Consider the following 24075-nt stretch of genomic DNA (forward strand, 5'->3'; position numbering starts at 1 on the left):
AACAAAATGGACATTCTTTGAAGTGACAATACGAGTTTGAGCCTGGACTCAATTAAGGTGCCTGAGCTGTGGGAACGTGACTCCGTGACGTCACTGCGCTGCACATTGCGTCGGGAAGAGTGACAGAGGAATGCAGAGGATGCCTCTGGGATTAACAAGCAGTCGTGCACGGAAAAAAACAACAGCCCATCCCTCTTCACTTGCCCCGCACATTGACGGACATTCTGGCCGCAGTTTACTGCCCTGCAAGCCTGTGCTTCACTCCCATTCTGGTACAAAAATCAGTTTCTTTGGTTTCATTCCTCACGAACAGATCGAATAATCTGCCAAAACAACTAGCACGTTGGACACTTTGCTGTTTATAGCAAATTTTCAATTGAAGCCCGCGGCAACACTCGGTCTGAATGTTAACGGACGCACGGCTGCGACAACAACACTGCAGTCAGGGCTCTGTGTACCCTTTTGCCCTTTATTTTCGTTGCAAAATTCCAGCCTTATCACACGATAACGGTCGCCTGCACATAACAGACTCATTACCCTGTGCGATAGATCACCCAGCGGTCGGTTTGCAGAATGGTCCCATCAGTGGAGTGTTGAAGAAGCCTGCACATGTAAGACACTTGAACTTTGAGCTACAGATGCATCTGTTGGTTTCAAATTTCAGAGTAAACTACATTAACTTAAAGAGAAACCACAATGAATGATTCCTCCAAGTTGTAATTGGCTATCTACTGATCACGTACTCAAACATGGTGGAATTGCGACTTATCAAATTGTATCGTGCACCTACAATTGTATGATCCACCAATATAATGGCCACCTTGAATCGTGCCATCCATCTACAATGCGATGACCACCTAGAATCATATAATCCCACCGGACTGTGCTTTTTCAGCAACAAACGTTCGCACAAAAAAAATCCTCCAGTTGTTGGTCGTTAACCCTCATCCAGTCAAAGGTTACCATCATTTTCTGAATTTTTGTGGATGTTGGTTCTTTCCATCGCTTTATCGTGGCAACGGCTTTCTATTATTCTGTCTGTGTCCCGCTCCAGTTTACTGAACTGTTTTTGTGGGCTGACTGCTTGGGTTGGGGAAGCAGCGGCCTCATTCAGCAGAGGTATGTGCACAATGGAGAAGGAGCCAAGAGAAGCATGGAACCTCATCTGTGGACTCGCACTTGGCGTCATATCCCTCTCCACGCAGGGTGTTTTGCCAAAACGTACGGTAACTACGTGCAAGTGAGTTATATCATATGCATGTGAAGCAACAGGCTGGAGCAAAATGAGATTAACTAGACAATCGGAATCCAGCTTTGGTTCAGAGCAAAGGAATTACTTGGCACATTCATTGGTGTTGATTTTAGCATTAAATCAGTCAAGCTGTTTTTGCTACAACAATCGTTTTTGTTTCCTTTAATGAATTGCTTCTTGAATATGTATATATTTTTTTTCAATCATTACTAATTGTACATACAATAAACACTATAGTTATATACTTTATGCCTGGTGTTAGCTTAATGGTAAGGGTGGTGGGCTTAGGATCCTGAGTTCAAATCCCGCTCAGCTGTTGAATTAATACCAGGTGGGGTGAACACTGCCTGTCATCCTTCCGAGGTCGGCAAAATGAGTGCCAGCTTGCTGGTATACTGTATCGGAGTGGCGACCCGTCCAGGATTGTGCCCTATAGCGAAGGAGACTGCTTAAGCAGCACCGACGCTCTGCACAGAGTATGGTCACAATGTCCTCCTATATGTTTGGTGGTTAATCGTGTGTGGGTGTCTATACTGATGTAGGTAATCTACTGATGTGGATCCGTGACCGAGGTTGTGTATCTGCCGTTTGGAACCGAGGTTCTGGGCTGAAAGGATCGAAACCAGCTGATGATGATGATCCGTGCAATGGGAAAATCATTCAATTGCTTACAGGTTAAGGTTCTTACTTTAGGGAAGGGAACTATGTTTTGAGGTTTACAATTTAAATTTAAGTTGAATCGAGGATGTTGTGAAATTTAATCATTAACAGCAATCCTTTAAATTTTATTGCATGGAGATTGTTGTCATTTATATAGAATGTATACGTTTGGCCAAAACTGTTTGAGTGTGAAGTTTTGTTTGCCACTCAGGCTTAATCCTAATGACGTCCCTTTTCTGGTGGAGTTTATATAAAAAAAAATAAAACAGCAGGAGAGATCAAAGAAGAACAAACAGGATAAACGTTTGTTGTCTTTCCCACGGACAAAACAGGGACGAAATTTCTTTTGCCTTGGGTTGCTCGACTCGCCTCGTCGGGAGAACCTCCGCACCATCTGGAAGGCATTGAGCCACCGTGCTTCGCTCCTTTAACAAAGCGTCGTCCCAGCCTCCCACGTGAAACAGCACCGCGAACTGAGCGACATGAAAGCAACAGGAAGGACCATAACACCAAACAAGGCCTGTATAGGCAGACTGGGATAAGGAAAACCGGAGCCTGGGAGTGCCCTGACTTCCCAGGGAGTTGCGCAAGACTCTGTAGTCATGTGTTTGGAGGAGGGTTGCTGGAGGAAGTGAAGGAGGGTGGCGGAGGGTGAGTTAGGTGGAAATGCTTGGCTCCAATGCACTGGGAGATACTGTGCCATTGGAGACACCAAATTAGGGGTGTGCATTTTCCACAAGCCACCGATCTGCCACTATTCCAAACACAGCTATGCACTGCTGGCTCACAAAGCCAGCTCTGCAAATCCACTTCAAAGAAGATATTTTTTTTCCAACATAGTTACCATTACTAAGGTCCAAATTTATGTTTTTCACCGTCATGTCCCTCTCGACGTGCGGTAATCCACAGAGTATATTGAACATTTGTGCTCTTTTTTTAATCCTATCTTGTCAAAGCTTTAAAGAGGAGCTTGCAGATATCAAACACAGAACTATTCCACCAGGACATGACTGGAACCGGACTGGACACGTGGAAACACCTGCTTTGGAACCAGCCTTGCTGGCCCTAATGGTTCGAGCGTCCGCTCTGAGTCTGGGGGGTCACCGGTTCGAACCCCGGCTGAGTCGTTCCAAATACTTTAAAGAAAAAAAAAACTTTTAAAGTTTGGCAACCGTTGCACAGGCTTGATGGGTCGAATGGCCTCCTCAAGTGTTGAAGTTCCTCCTAAAGGAAGTTCTGTTATAAAAAATAACGGACGACCGACAACAATTACAAAGTGGTAACCGAGTAAAAGACCTTGAAGAAACGGAGGAAGATCTAAGATTATAAAGAGATATGAATCGAAAAACCCTCCGGAGTACAACGGCCACAATCTCAGGGGGACAGAGGGGAATGGAGGATGTTGAGGGAGGCCTTCACCCTGTCGTGTACCAACAGTAATAGGCAGGTGGAGTCACGTCTACTGAAGATAAAAAAAACATCAGGAGGCAATGAATAAATCAACTTACATACTGTATGTGTTATTTCATTTAGATTGTACAGCATTATGAGCTATGTGCTGAAATGGGAACAGCAAATATCTGGGAAACGTTTTCCCAGATGTTAACCAGGGAGACATTTAAACTCTGATTTTGTTTTCAAAATTAAGATTCAGAACGACTTTCACAGGCAGGCCAAGATGGGTAATCCAATGCTGAGAGCAGCTTATAAAAGCACAGATGTCGTATATCAAGAAATGTGCCCTGAATAAAGAGCATGCACACCCTTATATAGCATATACCCTGTCCTCTCCCATCATGCATTTAACATTCTCCCAGCATTCCGTCAAAGGACACCCGATCGGGTAAATCTGCCGAACTCGGACGTCTCCCATAATGTGGTTGAGCACCTTGACAACGTAACGTTCTCGAGCGCCCTAATACCTTATGATCCGTGAAATCCGTCTTATACAGACGCCTCTCACTGCACGTCCTCTATATATACCGAACATGAGAAGAGCTCAGAAATCCCTCAACGTACTTTGCAGGAGTTTGAGAACAATCCACCAAACGATGCAGAAATCTATCTCCATCTCCATCTCTATCTCTATCTCTATCTCTATCTCTATCTCTATCTCTATCTCTATCTCTATCTCTATCTCTATCTCTATCTCTATCTCTATCTCTATCTCTATCTCTATCTCTATCTCTATCGGGATGGGTGGTGATGCTGATTTTAGTCTTATGAAGAATGTTGCTGTTTCCAGGATGGAGATTACAGCAACCTTATCAGTAGAGGGCGACACATAAAGCAAATCATTATTTCCTGAGGCTTCAAGGACGCAATTCCATGCTGGGTATAGGACTATTAGAGCAGTCCTGACAATATGCCTGGTGTTGGCTTAATGGTTTGGGTGTTGGGGTTTGGATCCGAGGGTCCCGAGTTCCAATCCCGCTCAGCTGTTGAATTAATACCAGGTGGGATTAACTTGGCCTGTCATCCTTCCGAGGTTGACAAAATGAGTACCAGCATGCTGGTATACTGTGTCGGAGTGGTGGCCCGTCCAGGGTTGTGCCCAGTAGCCAAGGATACTGTTTTTGCAGCACCAACGCTCTGCACAGAGTGTGGTCCCAATATTCTCCTCCTTCCCAGGATGCCATTTGCCCCATATTCTCATTATTTTGGCTCATTTCGGTTTGAATGCCAATAATTACCATGACAAGCAATATTTCTGTTGCCAAAACTTCACAGATTTGATCATAGTTCATTAAAACACTTTAAACCTCAATCTCTATCTATATATATATATATATATATATATATATATATATATATATATATATATATATATATATGTATATGTAATGGGACGGGGTTTCAGGATAAAACATGTTGATACTATAAAATATGGGACCACTGCTCAAAATGGTCTGTTACATTTTCACACGAAAGCCTCCCAAGTGCTACCCAAGTTGGTTCAGAGTGGTACACTCAAGCAAGCATACCATGAGCCACGTCTCAGGTGGGTAAACTTTCCTTCATGTGTGACAGGTGAGCACAAAGGGTAGATGACCTTCCACGAAGCATAAGCCGAGAGACTTCCTCGCATCTCATCGAAACATTCCTTGCCATGACAAGAGAAACATCCGTTTTGTTTATGAATTCCCCAAATCCATAACACGGGGAAACATCTTCTCGGACTAACGGGATTCGTGGAGATGTTCCTTGTCCAACCTGCATCGAGAGTCAACTCTAATCCACTTTGGAGGAGTCGAGGACAATTACCTGAAAATGCCTTGAAAAGCTAATGAGATCGTTGTCCTCGAATTCAAAAGTAGTGACGTCATTATTTCAAACAGTTTATTTTTTGCACTCATTTGTTGAAGAAGAGTTAGGGTTTAGTTAGACAACTGTATGTAATGTCTTCACCCGAATTGATACAATGATACTCAGGATAGCAAACAGTGGTTAAAAAAAAAGGAAATTATTTGCTGTAATATTTGGTATAATTAAGTAAAACCTGTTCTGATGGTCACCTGCCTAACGTTATGTGACCACTTGACTTCTGCTTATCGATGGCCGCACGAGACATGATAGTTATATATATATATATATATATATATATATATATATATATATATATATATATATATATATATATATATATATTTATATATATATATATATATATATATATATATATACACTGCATGAGCATGTATCAAGCAATGTGCGGAGGAGAGTGAGACCGCGTAACCCGCTCAGAATGTGAGATCAGCATGGGTGGGGCTTTCATGTGTTGCGCTCAGTGATCGGTCAGTGGTGCTCTATCGAGTGGTGTTATGCAGGTGTTGCTCCCCGAATGTGGTTCCATGAGTAATGCCCCCAAGCGGCTCACCGGCCAGGCGCCTGTCCCGCACGCTACGCCAGATCAGGTCCCACGCTCTGGCCGTGGAACTGCGGACGTGGTCGCTGAACGAGCGGCGCAGGGGCGGCTTGAGGGGTCCTGTATCGGCCATGAAAGGCCCCAAACTGGTTCAGCTTGCGGTCTCTGCCTCGCCACCGTTTGCACTCTAGAATGGAATAGAAACGAAAGGAGGAGAGAACGAGAGAAGCCCAAAGAGCTCGGACCGGGATATGCGGTCAGCGCTGCGGAGCATCGTCCGAGTGTATCGGCGAGACCGCAATGGAACCTTGTTCGAAAGATAATGATCGAGTTTGGAGAAGGTACCGGTGGTTTCAAGAACTCCGGTGCCTGTAAGCCGGAATGCCGGCCACGGGCGATTGGCAGGGCAAGGCGCAGTTTTCCCGCTGTCAGATCGTCCCCTCAATGCCCCACCCAGGTCCTCACACTCCTCCAGCCATTCAAGTCTCTGCCTCACGCCTTCCATGCTCCCCCTACTCTTCCCTCCATTCGCAACTCTGACTCCCCTTTTCTCGCTGTCTCTCACCATTACATTCTCATTTTCTCTTCCCCCATTCCTTCTATCCTTCATTCTCCCAACGTTTTTGCAAGCTGTCCGCAGTCCCCAACCATAGTCAACTCTTCCTCATCGACCTTTCTTTCAACTGCTCTTTACCCCTCCACCCCCTCCTCCTGGTAAACTCTCAATCCATTACATAATCCAGCTGCTCAATCCTGTCCCCAATACCCCCTGCCCACCCACATACCAGCCTTCCTCATCTCTTTCCCCCAATATCCTCTCCTCTTTCATACGACCCCTTCATTCGCAATTGCAACATTAACTCCTCATCATCATCCATAATTATCCATACATCTCGCTCCTCCAATAGTTGACCCTTTGACCCCTCCTCCCCCATCCATAGCTTCATGTTCCTTATGCACTTTGTATCCGTTCAGTTTCTTTTTGACGGATTAATACCACGACAGACTCGCATTAAAATTTCATCCAAGGGAGATCCTCAGGCACTCCGAACGTGCTTTCGCGAATTCTTCCCACACTCAACACACATTCTTTCACATGACTTGAGCTCATCTTTCTGGAAAATAAAAAATATCCTCATTTTTTACATGAGAATGGCTGTCTGTGTCTGTGTCTGTGTCTGTGTCTGTGTCTGTGTCTGTGTCTGTGTCTGTGTCTGTGTCTGTGTCTGTGTCTGTGTCTGTCTCTCTCTCTCTCTCTCTCTCTCTCTCTCTCTCTCTCTCTCTCTCTCTCTCTCTCTCTCTCTCTCTCTCTCTCTCTCTCTCTCTCTCTCTCTCTCTCTCTCTCTCTCTCTCTCTCTCTCTCTCTCTCTCTCTCTCTCTCTCTCTCTCGTCAAAAACAGTCCAGGTGGATTTTGTGGACACATACTCAGGTGCATTAACGTATTTAAGCTCTATTTTTAAAGGTTAAAGTTAAAAAAATAAATTAAATAAAATTTACATTTTCAATATTACAGCAATCACCGAACTGTAGAGTTGTTCACTCGCGGATCTTGCCTGGAAGAGCAGTCCTCTCCTGGTTGCATCATCACCGATGCCTTGGGGATCTGGCCAGGGTTCTGGAATGGTAAGGGCCAGCGCTTTATCATCCGCAAGCGAGTTCAAGCCCATGAGACAGCCATCTTAATGTCCACTCTGAAAGCCTCGTGCACTCCGTGACGTTTTGCCTGCAAAGTACCATTAATTTAGATGGTTTGTAGTTGGCTCCAAGAAATATGTTCTTATATTATCTGATTCCCATAGGGCCTTGCAAATCTCGAACGCCGTGCACTCATCCGTGTGTGACGAGGGTTTCGATGACCTTCAGGTTGCCCTGCATCACCTGCAGAGGACCAGTTGAGGGGTTAGCTTGATGATCAATATACTTCCTGCTGCTCTTGAACGTGCTTGTTCATCTTTAGACGATGTTCCTTTATGGTCCTTTCCCATTCTCTTTTTCTCTGAAACCATCTGCATTTTTTATGTCCTTTTGGGAGTCTAAGGGATTGCCTGCAAGATCGTTCAGAGGTATAGACCTTTATGTGGAGGTTAGTCTGTGCTTGAGTCCCCACTTGATTATTACCGACCACCTACATGTTTGCCAGAGAAGACGTTGCATAGCATCATCAGCTATGCCATCCTTTCGTGGGGGGTCGTGAAGCCGGCATTCCCATCTACCAGCATGTGCTTGGGTACCAATGACGTCACCACTGCCACCATCGCACCTCTACCCCCCTCAAGAGGGGTGAGAAAGGGATGAAATTGCTAAGTCACAAAATCCAATATTCTTTGGTAAGTCGATGTCCAACCAGCAGGCGGATGTAGTACAAAATTAAAATTATTTAAAAGATAAAATACAAGCAACGTACGAACACACCGGCGTGGCATCACACGCATTCAATCAAATGATGACTGTCTCTATCTCTCTGCTTCACCAATTACCACCTACTTCGAGAACATTTCTGAAAGCCCTCCCTCTACAAACTAATCATAACACACAACTTTTGAAATGACATAATCCTCCCCATAATGCTCGGTGCGCATGCGCAGAAAACCCGAGGAATGGTCATGTTCGGGGGCATCCTGAAGTACCCAAGTCAGAAAAACAACATTTTTTTTATAAAAATGAAAAAACATGTCTGGATAGATTCCCCCAAAAAAACAACCAAACAAGGAAGGAAGGAATGACACCACAATAGCACATCCCAATCCTTTTACGGATCACCATCATGATATCTTTTGACATTTTTGTTGTAGATGGTTATAGTAACAATTGTATGAAGGTGTCTATGTTAGAGGTCGTTGTAGATTTTTAGTGTGGGTTGGTGTAATTGTGTATTATATTTGTAGTGGGATTGAGACAGAATAATGTCAAAAGATGTCGTGATGGCAAATCAATACGAGGATTGAAGCGTCATTCCTACCTTGTCATTCCTCGTCATTCCTTCCTCCCTTCTTTGGTTGTTTTTTGGGGGGATTCCATCCCGACATGTTTTTTTGTTTTCATTTTTACTTCCGCCACTAAACGTTGAAGGACGTTAAACTTCTCACCCCTCTCTGTCTGTCTGTTTGTCTGTTTGTTACTTGCTAAATCGAAGATTTTTCAAGTATATTGGTTAGTCGATTTTGTTTGTCTGTTTGTCGCCTGATTACATTTTGGTGAAGATCGAGATCCGGATCGGAAGACTAGAATTTCTTAAGTGATTCTTCACCATTAAGAGATCGGGCTAAAATGCTATATAGCACGATATCTCAAAACGTTGTGGATGGATTCGGACGAAACTTGGTGGACACGTTGGGTGTATCGCAAGGACGAATTGATTCGATCTTGGTGGACATCCGGATCTGGATCTGGATACGATGATTATTTAATTTTTAAAGTGATTCTTCACCATTTAGAGATTGGACCAAAAACGATATAACACTGTATTGCATGATTTTTTTTAATGTATTGGGCCCGATATGTTCTCGTGGATCAGGCTTTATGTGGCGGAGGTATGCGCTCTACCGAGTGCCCTTGTGGTTTAATATGTAATGATGTCGAAGTGAGAGGTGGATTACAAACGGAGATGGCACAAAAAGGCGAAACAAGGCAATGTCCTGTAAAAATAAAATTGTACATTTTCAGTGGATGAGACAATTCCGGAGGCACCCACTGCACGGCACCGAGGGACCAACAAAAGCGAAAACGTACGTCAAATCAATGTGACATTGAAAACACATGTACATCGATCTGGGTGAAATGATCCATAAGAAACTTCACCATGTCATCGATCGATCTGGGTGAAATGATCAATCTGACAGAAATGATTGATAAGAAACTTCACCATGTCATCGATCGATCTGGGTGAAATGATCAATCTGACACTGCACCAAGTCGATCGATCTGGGTGAAATGATCAATCTGACACTGCACCAAGTCGATCGAGCTGGGTGAAATGATTCATAAGAAATTTCACCATGTCATCGATCGATCTGGTTGAAATGATCAATCTGACACTGCACCAAGTCGATCGATCTGGGTGAAATGATTGATAAGAAACTTCACCATGTCATTGATCGATCTGGTTGAAATGATCAATCTGACACTGCACCAAGTCGATCGATCTGGGTGAAATGATTGATAAGAAACTTCACCATGTCATCGATCGATCTGGTTGAAATGATTGATAAGAAACTTCACCATGTCATCGATCGATCTGGATGAAATGATCAATCTGACACTGCACCAAGTCGATCGATCTGGGTGAAATGATTAATCTGACACTGCACCAAGTCGATCGATCTGGGTGAAATGATTGATAAGAAATTTCACCATGTCATCGATCGATCTGGTTGAAATGATCAATCTGACACTGCACCAAGTCGATCGATCTGGGTGAAATGATTGATAAGAAACTTCACCATGTCATTGATCGATCTGGTTGAAATGATCAATCTGACACTGCACCAAGTCGATCGATCTGGGTGAAATGATTGATAAGAAACTTCACCATGTCATCGATCGATCTGGTTGAAATGATTGATAAGAAACTTCACCATGTCATCGATCGATCTGGATGAAATGATCAATCTGACACTGCACCAAGTCGATCGATCTGGGTGAAATGATTAATCTGACACTGCACCAAGCCGATCGATCTGGGTGAAATGATTGATAAGAAACTTCACCATGTCGATTGATCTGGGTGAAATGATTGAAAAGAAACTTCACCATGTCATCGATCGATCTGGTTGAAATGATCAATCTGACACTGCACCAAGTCGATCGATGTGGGTGAAATGATTGATAAGAAACTTCACCATGTCATCGATCGATCTGGGTGAAAAGATCAATCTGACACTGCACCAAGTCGATCGATCTGGGTGAAATGATTGATAAGAAACTTCACCATGTCATCGATCGATCTGGTTGAAATGATCAATCTGACACTGCACCAAGTCGATCGATCTGGGTGAAATGATCAATCTGATACTGCACCAAGTCGATCGATCTGGGTGAAATGATTGATAAGAAACTTCACCATGTCATCGATCGATCTGGTTGAAATGATCAATCTGACACTGCACCAAGTCGATCGATCTGGGTGAAATGATCAATCTGACACTGCACCAAGTTGATCAATTTGGGTGAAATGATCAATCTGACACTGCACCAAGTCGATCGATGTGGGTGAAATGATTGATAAGAAACTTCACCATGTCATCGATCGATCTGGTTGAAATGATCAATCTGACACTGCACCAAGTCGATCGATCTGGGTGAAATGATCAATCTGACACTGCACCAAGTCGATCGATCTGGGTGAAATGATTGATAAGAAACTTCACCATGTCATCGATCGATCTGGTTGAAATGATCAATCTGACACTGCACCAAGTCGATCGATCTGGGTGAAATGATCAATCTGACACTGCACCAAGTTGATCAATCTGGGTGAAATGATCAATCTGACACTGCACCAAGTTGATCAATCTGGGTGAAATGATCAATCTGACACTGCACCAAGTCGATCGATGCGGGTGAAATGATCGATAAGAAACTTCACCAAGTCATCGATCGATCTGGGTGAAATGATTGACATGAAGCTTCGCCTAGGAGACAGAGCCTGGTGTTGGCTTAACAGTTAGGGTGGCGGCTTGGGATCCTGGGATCCTGGGATCCTGGGATCCTGAGTTTGAGCCCTATTGGCTGCTGAATTAACACCAGGGGGGTTGACTCAGCCTGTCGTCCTTCTGAGGTCGGTGAAATGAGTACCAGTATATTGGTAATCGTGGCACTGCATCAGCGGCATCGCTGTGCCCCGAACCAATGATGCAACCAGCAGCCAAAAGGGCAGCGTATGAAGGGAACCTCCGAGATCGTGGTTGTTCTTTGCTTGATGAAAGCACAGAAACATCTCCTTAGTGATCCTCATGATAATTTATGGATTGGTGTTTGTTTGTCGTGATACTCCTACAGTTCTGGGCTCATTACATCCAGACTTGCTACAGAGGATCAGCATGACCCAAATTCATGAAGACGGGTGTTTTTTTAATCGTTGCTGGGAGAGCAGGGGGGGGGACACACCTTCTCTATGTAAATGTGTATCGTGTAGCGCCACCTCCAGGTGCGGAAGGGTATTACAAGTCTCCACCATTTACAGGACAGTATTCCTGTCCCCACGTTTTCCATTGCAGTGAGGTGTTGTGAATTAAAAGCAGTCGGTATGTTTTTGCTTCAGGCACATAACCCGGATAATTGTTTTTTTGCGTCTACAGTGCTGTCAGTTGCCTATACACCGCCCAAATAAAACTACGCCACAGAAGAACGTGTTGCATGCTATGAACAAGATCGTCCGTCAAGTGGATACTCTGCGAGTAATAATAACATACAGCAACACCCGTTTCCCTACGGGAGCGAGAAGAGGAGTCAATACCCGAAAAGCTCCCTTCTGTAAGGGTTCTTGGTGAAAACATTCGCACTATTCCCCGTTTACTGGCGGAAATCGCGAGTCATCTCCCCATCCTCGCCTGGAGGATTATTTTGTGCTCGTGACCTGACCTTGGGTACCCCGGGCACCGCGGTTAACCTGCCATGGCAAATGAGGACAGAGTGGTCTAAACACCGCCCACTGGGGGTTAAAAGGGTTTCAACGAATATCAACAATTGTTGGGTAGTGTTGGGTAGTGTTGGCGAATATGTGACAGCTCCTGATCTATGGGTGTCCATTGGGGTTCAAATCTCTGATCAAATGTATTAAATAAATGCCATGTAAGGCAATGGAGGTCGTCAGCTATTTGTAAACTCCTAGTGTCCCCATCCATGGCGGGTCTGCACTGCTGTTGCCTTTGCCTGTCGCCCCACCCATTGTCTGCCGCCATTGTGCCTGCATGCCTCTTGCCATCATTTGGCCAAGGACCACTTGCAATGTGGCCATGCTGACCTGCTGTCAGCCATCAATAGGACCGTTGTTGCACCAACGATCAGTTGCGTCGCGGCGGCACCAACCGATTGCAACCACTTGGAATGTTTTTTTTAACCTCCCCTCCCCACCGAAAGCCTGGATCTTAGTTTTGACCCAAGAAACCCGTAATCCCAACGGCTCAGACTCCTCATTCAGCACCTCGAGGGCCCCCAAGAGGATGTCTAAAGTCTCCGCAAAGATGACTGCATCATCTGCAAAATCAAGGTCCGAGATCTTGACATTCCCAAACGATGCACCGCAACTTGATCTCTCCGACATCCTCCCTAAAATCCAGTCCACACAAGTGCTGAAAAGTGTGGGGGCAAGTACACATCCCTGACGAACTCCAGTAACAACTGGAAATAAGTCAGAGATGGTGCCACCACACTTCACAGCACTCTCAGAACCAGAGTAGAGTTCAGACATCAGATTGATCAGTTTTGGTGGCACCCCACGAAGACCAAGAATCCTCCAGAGGACATCCCGGTTCACTGAATCGAACACTTTACAGAGATCAACATAGGCTGCAAGCAGCCCCTGCCGAAACTCTCGTCTGCGTTCGGTGAGGACACGAAGGGCAAGGATACGGTCAATCGTTGACCTATTTGGTGTAAAGCCTGACTGCTCTGGAAGCTGGTGCTCAAGCAGATGGTGGCGAACCCTATCAAGAATTATCCGAGCAAAGACCTTGCCCGGCACTGAGAGCAGCGTCACCCCTCGGTAGTTGTTGCAGTCTTGGCGATCACCCTTCCCTTTCCAGAGAGGGACAACAAGGCCCCTCTTCCAGTCAGTTGGGATGATGCCTGTATTCCAGGCAGAGCACAAAACTGCATGCAACGACACGAGGGCAGCATTTCCACCAGCTTTGAGAAGTTCGGCATGGATGCCACAGATTCCTGGAGCTTTGCCCCGTTTCAACTGGTTCACCGCAGCCTGTGTTTCCACAAGCGAAGGTGAACCACAGTTGATTCGAGGGTCAGCAACAGGGTTTCGGTGACATCTTGGATGCTGCTGTCCTGTCTGTGTCTGTTTGTGGTGAGGATGTTGAGGTCGTGGAGAGATTCACTTACCTTGGCAGTGATATTCATGTCTCTGCTGGCTGTGAGTCAGAGGTCAATAGACGTCTGGGGAGTCATGGATTCACTGGATCATGGGGTGTGGCGCTGCCGGTACCTGTGCGGGAGGACGAAAGTCCGAGTCTTCAGGTCCTTGGTACTTCCAGTCTTGCTCTATGGGTGCGAGACTTGGACTATGACCAAGGATCTGAGACAGAGACTTAATTCCTTTGGTACCAGGTCTCTTCGGAGAATCCTTGGCTATCGATGGTCGGATTTTGTGTCCAACGAGCGGTTGCTGAGAGAGACTCGGATGAGATTTGTTACCTGCATAGTCCGTGAGCGTCAGTTGCGGCTGTATGGACATGTGGCTCGTTTTCCTGATGCTGATCCTGCTCACCAGATTCTCTCAGCGAGGGAGTCTCATGAGTGGAGGAGGCCAGTGGGCCGACCACGTGCCTCATGGTTGCAGCAGGTTGACCATCATCTCAAGGAGATGGGGATGGGCCTGGCATCTGCCTGGGGGATGGCCAGACGGAGGCCCCTGGAGTACCGGCGGAAAGTGGACGCAGCGACGCGCTGTTCTGGCACATGCTCCCATACCTGACCTGACCGCCCCACCCCCAAGGACCGTCTTCAACACTGAAGGTCCATGTGCAGTCGACTTGTGGCCCAAAGGGGGCAGTCCCCGTTCCCCTCTTTTAATTTCGTTTTTTTTGCAGATCCTGGACCAGAGTTGGGTGTGAATAGTGTGAAGTGCTTGAGCCCACCTGGATATGTTTTGATATAGTGATTGAATTTCGAAATGTTTAAGGTAAGTTGACTACGTCGGATTGAATGAGTGGAGTAAATGGAAACAACACATTAGGTTTTATTATTATTTTTGGGGACATGGATGAAATTTCCTTGTACAAACAAAATGTCAAACTCGGGTATCCGTAGGTAAGCTGTACTCATGGGACCAACACCTGTAGAGTACACACGAGCGGTGGCAGATTCAGAGCGAGTGTGGTTATGGGAGTGGGTAGTGTTGCAGTTATGGAAAAGAGCCTCATGTATTGAGAGAAATGTACAATTCTCCCTGGACAGATATTTCTTTACTTTTGTACTTGTGTAGATTTCCTACCCATTGTTTCTAGGGAATTTTGGAGGGAGATGCAGTTGTGAGTTTTGCATGTTCATTCCTGGAGTAATGTCCCCCGACTTCCCAATTTTTGGTCCAACAATCCAGCTTTCAATCCCTCTTTAATCCCGACGTCTATCAATCCATCTTTCGACTCTTCTTTCACTCCAGCTACCCATCTATCGCCGGTCCCTCAACATGTTTGCTTTCAAACCCCATAACTCCCATGGAAACTTTGCTTCACCTGAATACGCCCTTTCGTTCCTTTATCTCAAACCCCTCTCCTTGTCCTTTCGCCTCAAAAAAACGCCACTCTACACCACCCCCTTCAAACCTTCCCTCCCTCCTTTTCATTCCACATCCAAACCATCCTTCCACCAAACGATCATGTATTACCTACGAGCAAATTCAACCCGTCGCTTCGCTGACGGGGGTGTGAAGGCGACGGGGGTGGAGAAAGAGAGAGGGAGAGAGTGGAGGCAGAGAGGATGAAGGGAAGGGAGGAGCGGGGAGAGGAAGGAAGGGAAGCAAGGATTAGGTGAAGAAGGGGAAGCTAGGAAGGGGAGAAGAGCGAGGAAGGGGGGTGGAGGTGGGGAGAGCAACACCTCATGAAACGTTGCTATACACAGCGGGAGGGAGGGGTACGACGGAGAGAGAGTCGAAGATGTGCGAGGAGAGTGCTGCATTTTATTTGGAGGGGGAAGTGAGGAGGAGACAGACAGAGAGTGAGGGGAGGGGGAAGGAGGAAAAAAAAGAGATAGGTGAGGGGTGGATGTGGCAGTAGCAAAGAGTGATATGTGATGCTTAATGTCTGAAAACAAATTTTAAAAAAACTCATGTCAGAACAGCTGTACACACAACACAACAGAGTTTATAATGTTAACCGCTGGCACATCTACAAAAACTTTGATATCCCAGTTCCAGAAAAAATTGTGGGAACATGAACCAAAAACATGGACTGAAAACATGGAAGTATTGCTCACGTACGAACTAATGATCCCATCGAGAGTGAACGTCGAAAACAAAGCATTGCAAGCAGATATCACACTTACTGCACATACAAAAAAAAAGAGAGAATAAGGCCAAGTGAGGTGTTAATACCAGTGATTTTGGAGTAACGATGCAGAAATCAAGAAAATGACCAAACACCAAGACCTCAAGAATGAAGTGAAAAGATCCTGGAAACTGGAGAATGCCGAAGTTGTACCAGTGATAGTTGGAGCTCCAGGAATGATGACAAAGAACCTCACAGAGATATTAAAAACCATCCCTGGAAATATTACTATAAACAAACTGCAGTTGGAAGCTGTCCGGGATTCAGCAACTGAAGAGAGCCCTCGGCACAAAACCTTTAGAACAGAAAACTTCACAGCTTGGTCCATGAATCGTGACCCCCCTTACCGAAATGAAGGTGGATACTTTGAGCCCGCCCTGGGAGGACTCCGTTCTACATTCTGAAACTCACATATGAAGATACCAATCAACAACACGCGCACGCACGCACGTATGCACGCACAGACCTGGTAGGTCTCGGTTTTACCTCCTGAAACCCACCCACATATGGAGATAACAACCAACCACCAACAACCAACAACACAAACACTGTTGCCAAGTGCCATTGTGGTAATACAGTTTAAGTACATACACACACGTATGTCTGTCTGTTTGTTTGTTTGTCTGTGTACAGGATATCTCAAAAAGTTGTGGCCTGATCCGGATGAAATTTTGTGTACAGGTTCCGTGTGTGACACGGACGAACTGATTAGATTTTGGTGAAGATCCGGATCCGGATCCGGATACGAGAATTATTTAATTTTTAAAGTGATTCTTCACCATTGAGAGATAGGGCCAAACACGATATCGTGCTGCATCACATGGAATATGAAAAACATATTGGGCTCGATATGTTCTGATGGATCAGGCATTACATGGCGGAGGTATGCGCTCTACCGAGTACCCTTCTCGTTTATTTATATTTTCATTTATGGATGTTGTCCGACGATTCTGTGATTTTTTCCTGGTGTACCAGCTTCGATATCCATTGGCACACAAACTTTCAGCATCAATTCATCGTGGTCACACACCCAACCTGTCCACTAAGTTTTGTTCAAATCCGTGCACAACTTTTTGTGATACCATGCTATATATCATTTTTAGCCCTATCTCTCAATGGTGAAGAATCACTATAAAAATTCTAGAAGTCGGATCCGGATCTTCACCAAAATCTAATCAGTTCGTCCTTGTCACACACCGAACCTGTGCACAAAATCTCATCCGGATCCGGCCGCAACTTTTTGAGATATCCTGTACACAAACAGACAAACAGACAGAAAGGGGATGAAAACAACCTCCTTCACCATTAGTGGCGGAGGTAATAATAAGTCTACAAGCTTCAAAGAAACAATAAACACAATACATCGCCCAGCAGTCACTAAACTAATTACCTCCACTACCTAATTACCTCCGTCTGTCTGTCTGTCTGTCTGTGAGCAGGATATCTCAAAAAGTTGTGAATGGATTTGGACGAAACTTGGTGGATGAGTTGGATCGGTGATAAGAACAAGTCGATTCGAGTTTGGTTCAGATCTAGATGCAGTCCTGACCTATCCGTGGAATACAATACGTTTGCTGTTCAGCCAAATGGAGGTATGCGCCCTACCAAGTGCCGTTCTAGTTTGTAACATGCTATAAGAGGGATGGCAAAGGGAGCAGGTGTAAAGCGTTGCGTTTCCCACCATGTTAAATTAAATCCCACCATCCCACAATTAAAATGGAAAAAAATAACCATGATATTGTTGATGAATGACAATACAGAAAGGAAGACACCCTGCAAAACAGACATCCAATAACAACTAAACTTGATTCTAAACCTTTATAGTGTTAAATATCTTTGTGATATAAAGCTGCTGCAAAAAAATAATTAAAGCAACACTTCAAATTATGATTGTAATCAGTGTATGTGAGTGTCAATCTGCATCAGCGGACAAGATAGACAATGGATTTTTTTTTTTTTTGACTAAAGGTCGGTAAGGTTCCTTTTGGTAACCGTCATGGGAATACTCGATACGTCAGATGCACCATGGTGATTTTGTTTGGCACCAGGCAAAGCAAGTGTTGATCATTCCGTGCCAGGAACTTGCTGTACAATGATGGTATGTCAGACGTGCTGTGCCGATTATCCAGTACAAATGTTCTCTGGACGATTGAAGACTATTCTTCTCAGATTAAAGGCTTGTTAAATAACTCTTTATATTTTTCCTAATAATGCATGCCACATATCCAGGGTCAGACCACTATCAATCAGCTTGCACACACCATCTGTTTGGTAATATAGAGGAGTACGTTTATGTTTATAGTTGGAGGAGAGGAATCTGTTGTTGGAATTTAAGCCTTGAGCACCACATTCATTTTGTGTAGTTTATAGGACTTTTGGACTCTGTATTAAGGACACATTTTAGGATAAGTTGGCATTTCTGAGAGATGGGCCTGGTCTACTTACGTGTAGAGAGGTTAAGAATGTCTCCAACACGTTCTCTCTGTGGACCCGGCCGGGAACCGGGTCAGGGATAAGAGCTGCTCAAAACATGCTTTCCGGCCTTGGGGTAAGCTCAGGCCAGCAAAGAAGCACGAGTTCTGGCTGCCTCAATGGGGAGATGGTTCCAACTCCGCATCGCCATCGCTGAATTCCAGGGAAAGCCCCGAGGGCAGAAACTTGTGTCGGTGCAGGGTTTATCAAAAAAAAAAATATAGCTTGTATCTTGCACGGTGAGGCTCTCTCTTCCATTTTGTTTCCAAATCGAGCTCACCCTCCAGGTGGGTCCTCATGGGAGCGCCAGCTCACCCTCTTTGTACCAGCTCTCCTGTCGCCCTCGTTGCCATCCTGCAAGCTTCAGTTTTGGACTGCCCGGCGTGTTACGGCACTGGAGTACTATCATTTGGCCTGGTTCCACGTGACTGTTTGACACCAAGGGGTTTAGTTTGCTCATCTGTTAAGTTATTGTGTTTTTGTATCTGTCCTTCATCCAGGATTCTGTTATCGTCCGTCTTGTGTCCATTAAATCATATGTCCTAAGTCCTAATACTTGTCTTGTTCCTGCCATCTTTCCTGCATCGACCTTCAGTTGATTAACAACCCCTGGAGGGAAATAAATTAATTAGGATAACCTCTTTGGTTATTCGCACGTGTTAGACATGTGTGAGAAGTGCATCGCACAACCGCTCAGGTGACGTGCTGCCCAAATTTAGCCTCAAGCTGGCTATCCGCACAGGGTATTAATTCCCAACGTGTGTGCAGTTCTTGTCTCAACCACTTGTAGTTCTGGATGGGGAGCGTACATGCGACAGTACTGTACCTAATACCTCTGGATTTCCATTCAATTATCAATCATTCTTGTTCTTACGTGCACTCTCAGCTAGATGGTCATCAACATCATTTTATGCATTCGTCTCATCACCTCTTTTTTGTGGACCATGTTCAATAGCATTGTTTCCTCCCTCTCTCACCCTCACCAGTTCCCATTGATCTGCGGCAGAAATATCGCCATCTTTGGTGGTACTCGCTATTACAAATCATCTTCCTTTATCTTATGACATGGAGTACGATATGTTGTGATCAATAAAATTTATAGCAAAAATGACAAAATAATAAAGTGCATTTCCAAGACTGTGCCGCAGCACATTTCCCACCGAAGGTGGGCCGAGGAGGGCACTCTTGCCCGGAGGGTGGGAGTGCCCGCTCGTGATGTCAAATCCATACTGGTATCCAGAATGATAAACACTTTCAATTTGATTTTCACACCTTTAGTGGGGCAACTTAGCATAACAATTGTGCATTTTGTGAGGAAAGCACCAAATTTGGCACACTCGTAGCCTAACATATTATGAACAGATTTGGATATTGGGCCATCTCAAATTCAGCCGCTGATGGCTGTGGCAGCCATTTTCCAAAATGGCCACTAGCGGTTACTATCATTTCACTCTAAGATTGGTTTGAACATTTATTAAAAGCTGAATTAAGAAAAACATAACCTGTAGCCACCTCAAGTTTTAAGATAGCCGCCATTTTACAAGATGGCTGTGAAATGAAAACGAGAGAAGAACCTTCAGAGTGTAGGCTTTATTCCATTTGATTGAAGCCGCTTCTACGGGCACACCAGGGGATACAGGTGCAGCTAGGAGTACATAAGCAGTAAGGTATACACGTGCAACTAATCATCGCAAAATAAATCAGTATAAGCCCGGAGTCCAATATACTCTCAATTCTCACCATTCAACGAGCACCAAGTGAACCGCCGCCGTAAACGACAATGCCCCTGGGACAATCCCCCCGACCGAGCGGAATCTTAGCTTTATCTATTCCGTGCTCGAGCCGTGCAACATGTGATCACATGTCACGACCTTCAATTCACCACATTCTCCCCGTCTTTAAAATGTAACTAGAGGCCCAACTAACGCACCATGATTACTTCAGCACTACAGGAGTATACATTTCAAGCAATGCGAACTATCTAAACTACAGAAGCATACATGCCAAGCAGTGAGGATTATTTTGAGTTGTAGGAGCATGGTAATGAGCATCGATATATTATGTAACGAGCATATAGGAGCATGAGCATCGAGGATGCCGATAATCCCCTTTACAGATTGAGTCGGCGAGGGGGTATTATCCGTCGACCTCTCCGGGAGTAAATGGCGGTTTCACTTGAGGGAGGCTTCCGATCCTCTTGGTGAGCCTCGATTCGTGCCGGGGATGACTCCCCGATCGCTCTCGGGTGGAACGCGGCAGCTCCGTTGCCACCATTCTCGGGTGGAGTTCCTGGGGGGGGAACACCTGGGGAGGGGATGTCAGAGGGAGGTGTGCCAGATGGTGGTGTACCTGCGGGAGGAGTACCTGAGGGAGCCAAATGGCGAACCGACACAGTGGTCTCCCTGCCATCCGGGAGCCTGACATGAGCATACTCTGGATTAGTATCGATGAGTTCGACCTCTTCCACCATGGGTTCATACTTGCTTTGTCGTACCGGGCGTTTCATGAACACTGTTCCGGGATGGGTTAGCCAGTTGGGCACCGATTGGCCGTCAACATAACGCCGCTGGTGAGTAAACATTCGTTCGTGAGGAGTTGCATTGGTGGACGTGCAGAGCAAAGAGCGTATGGAATTCAGAGCGTCGAGAAGGGTAACCTCCCACCGCTCGGGGCCCAGTCCTCTCGATTTCAACGCCAGAGTTACGGCTTTCCAAATAACTCCATTATATCGTTCCACCTGCCCATTACCCTGTGGGTTGTAACCCGTCGTTCGACTAGTTGCGATGCCGTGCTCTAAGAGGAATTGTTTTAGCCCGGCCGACATGAAACACGGCCCTCTGTCTGAATGTATGTACGAAGGTTTCCCAAACATAGCGAAGAGGTCAGACAGACATTTCACGACAGTGCCCGAGGTCATATCCGAGCACGGAAATGCGAAAGGGAACCTTGAATATTCATCAACAACAGTGAATATGTATCTGTTGGCTGTCTCGGTCAGCAGGGGCCCTTTGAAGTCAATGTTTAGTCTCTCAAAGGGAGAAGTGGCCTTGATCAATCTGCCAGAAGCCGCGCCATAGAATCTGGGTTTTAGTTCAGCACAAACAGGGCATGAAGCATTCATTTGTTTAATATCTTCAATAGAATAGGGAAGGTTTTGTCTGCGCACGAAATGTGCCATTCTGGTTACCCCCGGGTGGCACAGAGACACATGGAGGTCTTGCAAAGCCCGACTGATTGTCGCCGAACAGTAGACCCGAGAGAAGGTGTCTGCAGCAGGGTTTTCCCTCCCGGGCCGGTAAACTATGTCGTAACTATAGCAGGCTAGGTCTATCCGCCATCTCATAATTTTTTCATTCTTAATTTTCCCGTTATTTTTCCCATCAAACATGAATGCCACGGATCGTTGGTCCGTAACGAGTGTGAAATGGTTTCCCAGTAAATAATGTCTCCATTTACGTAGGGCTTCGACAATGGCGTACGCTTCCTTCTCTATTGCCGAGTGTCTCTGCTCGCTTCCAGAGAGAGTTCTCGACAAGAACGCGACGGGTCGCCCAGACTGACTAAGCGTAGCAGCTATCGCGTGATCAGAAGCATCTGTTTCCACCACGAAGGGCACCGAGCTATCGATCGATAATACCACGGAATTACTGATATCATCTTTGAGGCTGTGGAAAACTGTTACAACAGCGGCATCTGGTGGGAAGTTTTTGCAATGCACTAGGGGATGTATTTTCTCGGAGTATTGGGAAATCCATCTTGCATAGTGAGCGAACATGCCGATCACCCGGCGCATTGTCTGCAGGTCCTGAGGTGGGGGTAGCTTACGAAGTGGGCGCAATCGTTCAGGATCTGGCTTAATCGTGCCGTTGGCTATCGTGTAGCCGAGAAGGTCAATTGACCTTGCCGAGAATACGCATTTCTCGTAGTTGAGGGTCAGATTATATTTTCTAGCAATGCTCAAGAATCTGTCCAGATTCATATCATGTTCCCCCTGATCCCTACCGCACACTGTGACATTGTCCACGTAAACAAAAGTGTCTTTGAGGTTTTCATCTGAGATGATGTCGTCCATTACTCGTTGGAAGCAAGCTACTCCATTCGTGACACCGAACGGAATCCTCCTGAATTGGTAGAGGCGTCTCCCTGCCTGGAATGCGGTGTAAGGTTTGTCTTCCTCTCGGATGGGAATTTGATGATAGGCGCTTCGCAAATCGATGGTGCTGAATATCTTATAATTGGCCACGCGTTCGACCATCTCGTCTATGCGCGGCAAAGGGTAGGCATCGAGTTGGGTGAAACGATTGACCGTTTGGGAATAATCGACAACCATTCGTTTCTTATGATTCTGATTGGCGGTGACCAACACCTGTGCGCGCCATGGCGAATCGCTCGGTTCTATAATTCCTTCCTCCAGTAATCGCTTGGTCTCTGAAGTGATGAAGTTCATATCAGCAGTGGTATATCGCCGCGATTTGATCGCTATCGGTTTGCAGACTGGCGACAAGTTAGCGAACAGCTGGGGGGACGTTACCTCTGCGGTGGTCAAAGCATTTAAAATTAGACGAGGTTTGCTTCCTCCAAAGGGTATTTCGACGCTCGTGTGCTGCTTGAGGACATTATGACCCAGAATTACGTCTGCGCATAAATCACGAAGCACCAGTACCCTTACATCCCGATGTGTGTACCCTTTTACGTCCAATTCAACATTGCAGTACCCTCGTACGCGGGACTGTAGTGATGTGGCGGCCATGCATACCGTATTGTCTGTCGGGTGGATCTTCCATTTCCTGCCCTTCACTAGCGAGCTGTTGACGAAACTTTCAGAGCTACCGGTATCAATCAGAGCCTCAGCCATATGCCCGTTAATTCGTACGTTGATGATAGCCTTGGATAGATTCCCCGGTGAGGCTGCAGTTAGTTTCTTTTGTGAGTAGAGAGCCGCAGAAGTGGGTTTATTTCTCCTTAGAGTAGATTTACATACCCTGGCATAATGCCCTTTCTTGTCACAATTCATGCATGTGGCATCTCTGGCGGGGCATTTGTGGCGGGGTGTCTTTTGTACCCACAAAAGAAGCATTTACCAACCGGAGTAGTTGCTGAGGAGTTTGACGAGGTCTGGGTATCCGGCTCCTCGGGTTTTTCTCCATCCCCTGTGTCAGGCTGTGTCTGTGTCTGTGGGGTTCCTTGAGTTTCCACCGTAGCGGCGTTCATTAGCAGCATCGGTGTCCCAAATGACTCAGATTGCTGCTGAGCCGTATCCATCGCTCGAGCCTGGTCGACTACCTTTTCAAGAGTGGGTTGCGCTTTCTCTAGTAAGCGTTGCCGTATGTGGGCTGATCTGAGTCCTTGGATAAATGCCTCCCGGGTCGCTTCATTTCGGTGTTCCTCGGCGTTTATGGCCCGGAAGCTGCCGTCTTTTCCCAGCTGTTTCAGAGCTTGCAGGAACTGATCGATTGTCTCCCCGGCTGCTTGCTTGCGTGTGTTGAGAAGATGTCGTATGTATACCTCGTTCTTGCGCTTCATGTAGAGCGCCTGCAGCACGTCGATCGCTGCTTCGTAGGTGTCACACTCCGAGAAGAGCCTGTATACGCTGGGCGAGACATGATTCACA

At 45.8% G+C, this 24075-nt stretch overlaps 1 protein-coding gene across 3 annotated transcripts in view; it reads right to left on the bottom strand.

Moving 5' to 3' along the window:
- LOC147013767 (rho GTPase-activating protein 7-like) overlaps positions 1–6362 on the bottom strand; it is a 136434-nt gene extending 130072 nt beyond the window's left edge. Inside the window, exons 1-2 of one of the 3 annotated variants that reach the window (XM_085850964.1) lie at positions 6123–6351; positions 5790–5964 (exon numbers count right to left, since the gene is read on the bottom strand). In XM_085850964.1, coding sequence (XP_085707090.1) covers positions 5790–5910 — 121 coding nt within the window. In that variant the 5' untranslated portion in view covers positions 5911–5964; positions 6123–6351. Of the gene's footprint in view, positions 1–5789 lie in introns of all 3 variants that reach the window. The other 2 variants (XM_085850965.1, XM_085850970.1) reach the window with 2 other exon arrangements.
- Positions 6363–24075: the final 17713 nt, after the last annotated feature.

This window comes from Eptatretus burgeri, chromosome 13 (assembly GCF_056783735.1).
Source record: "Eptatretus burgeri isolate ZD-2024b chromosome 13, Ebu_testis_v1, whole genome shotgun sequence".
Taxonomy (NCBI): Eukaryota; Metazoa; Chordata; class Myxini; order Myxiniformes; family Myxinidae; genus Eptatretus; species Eptatretus burgeri.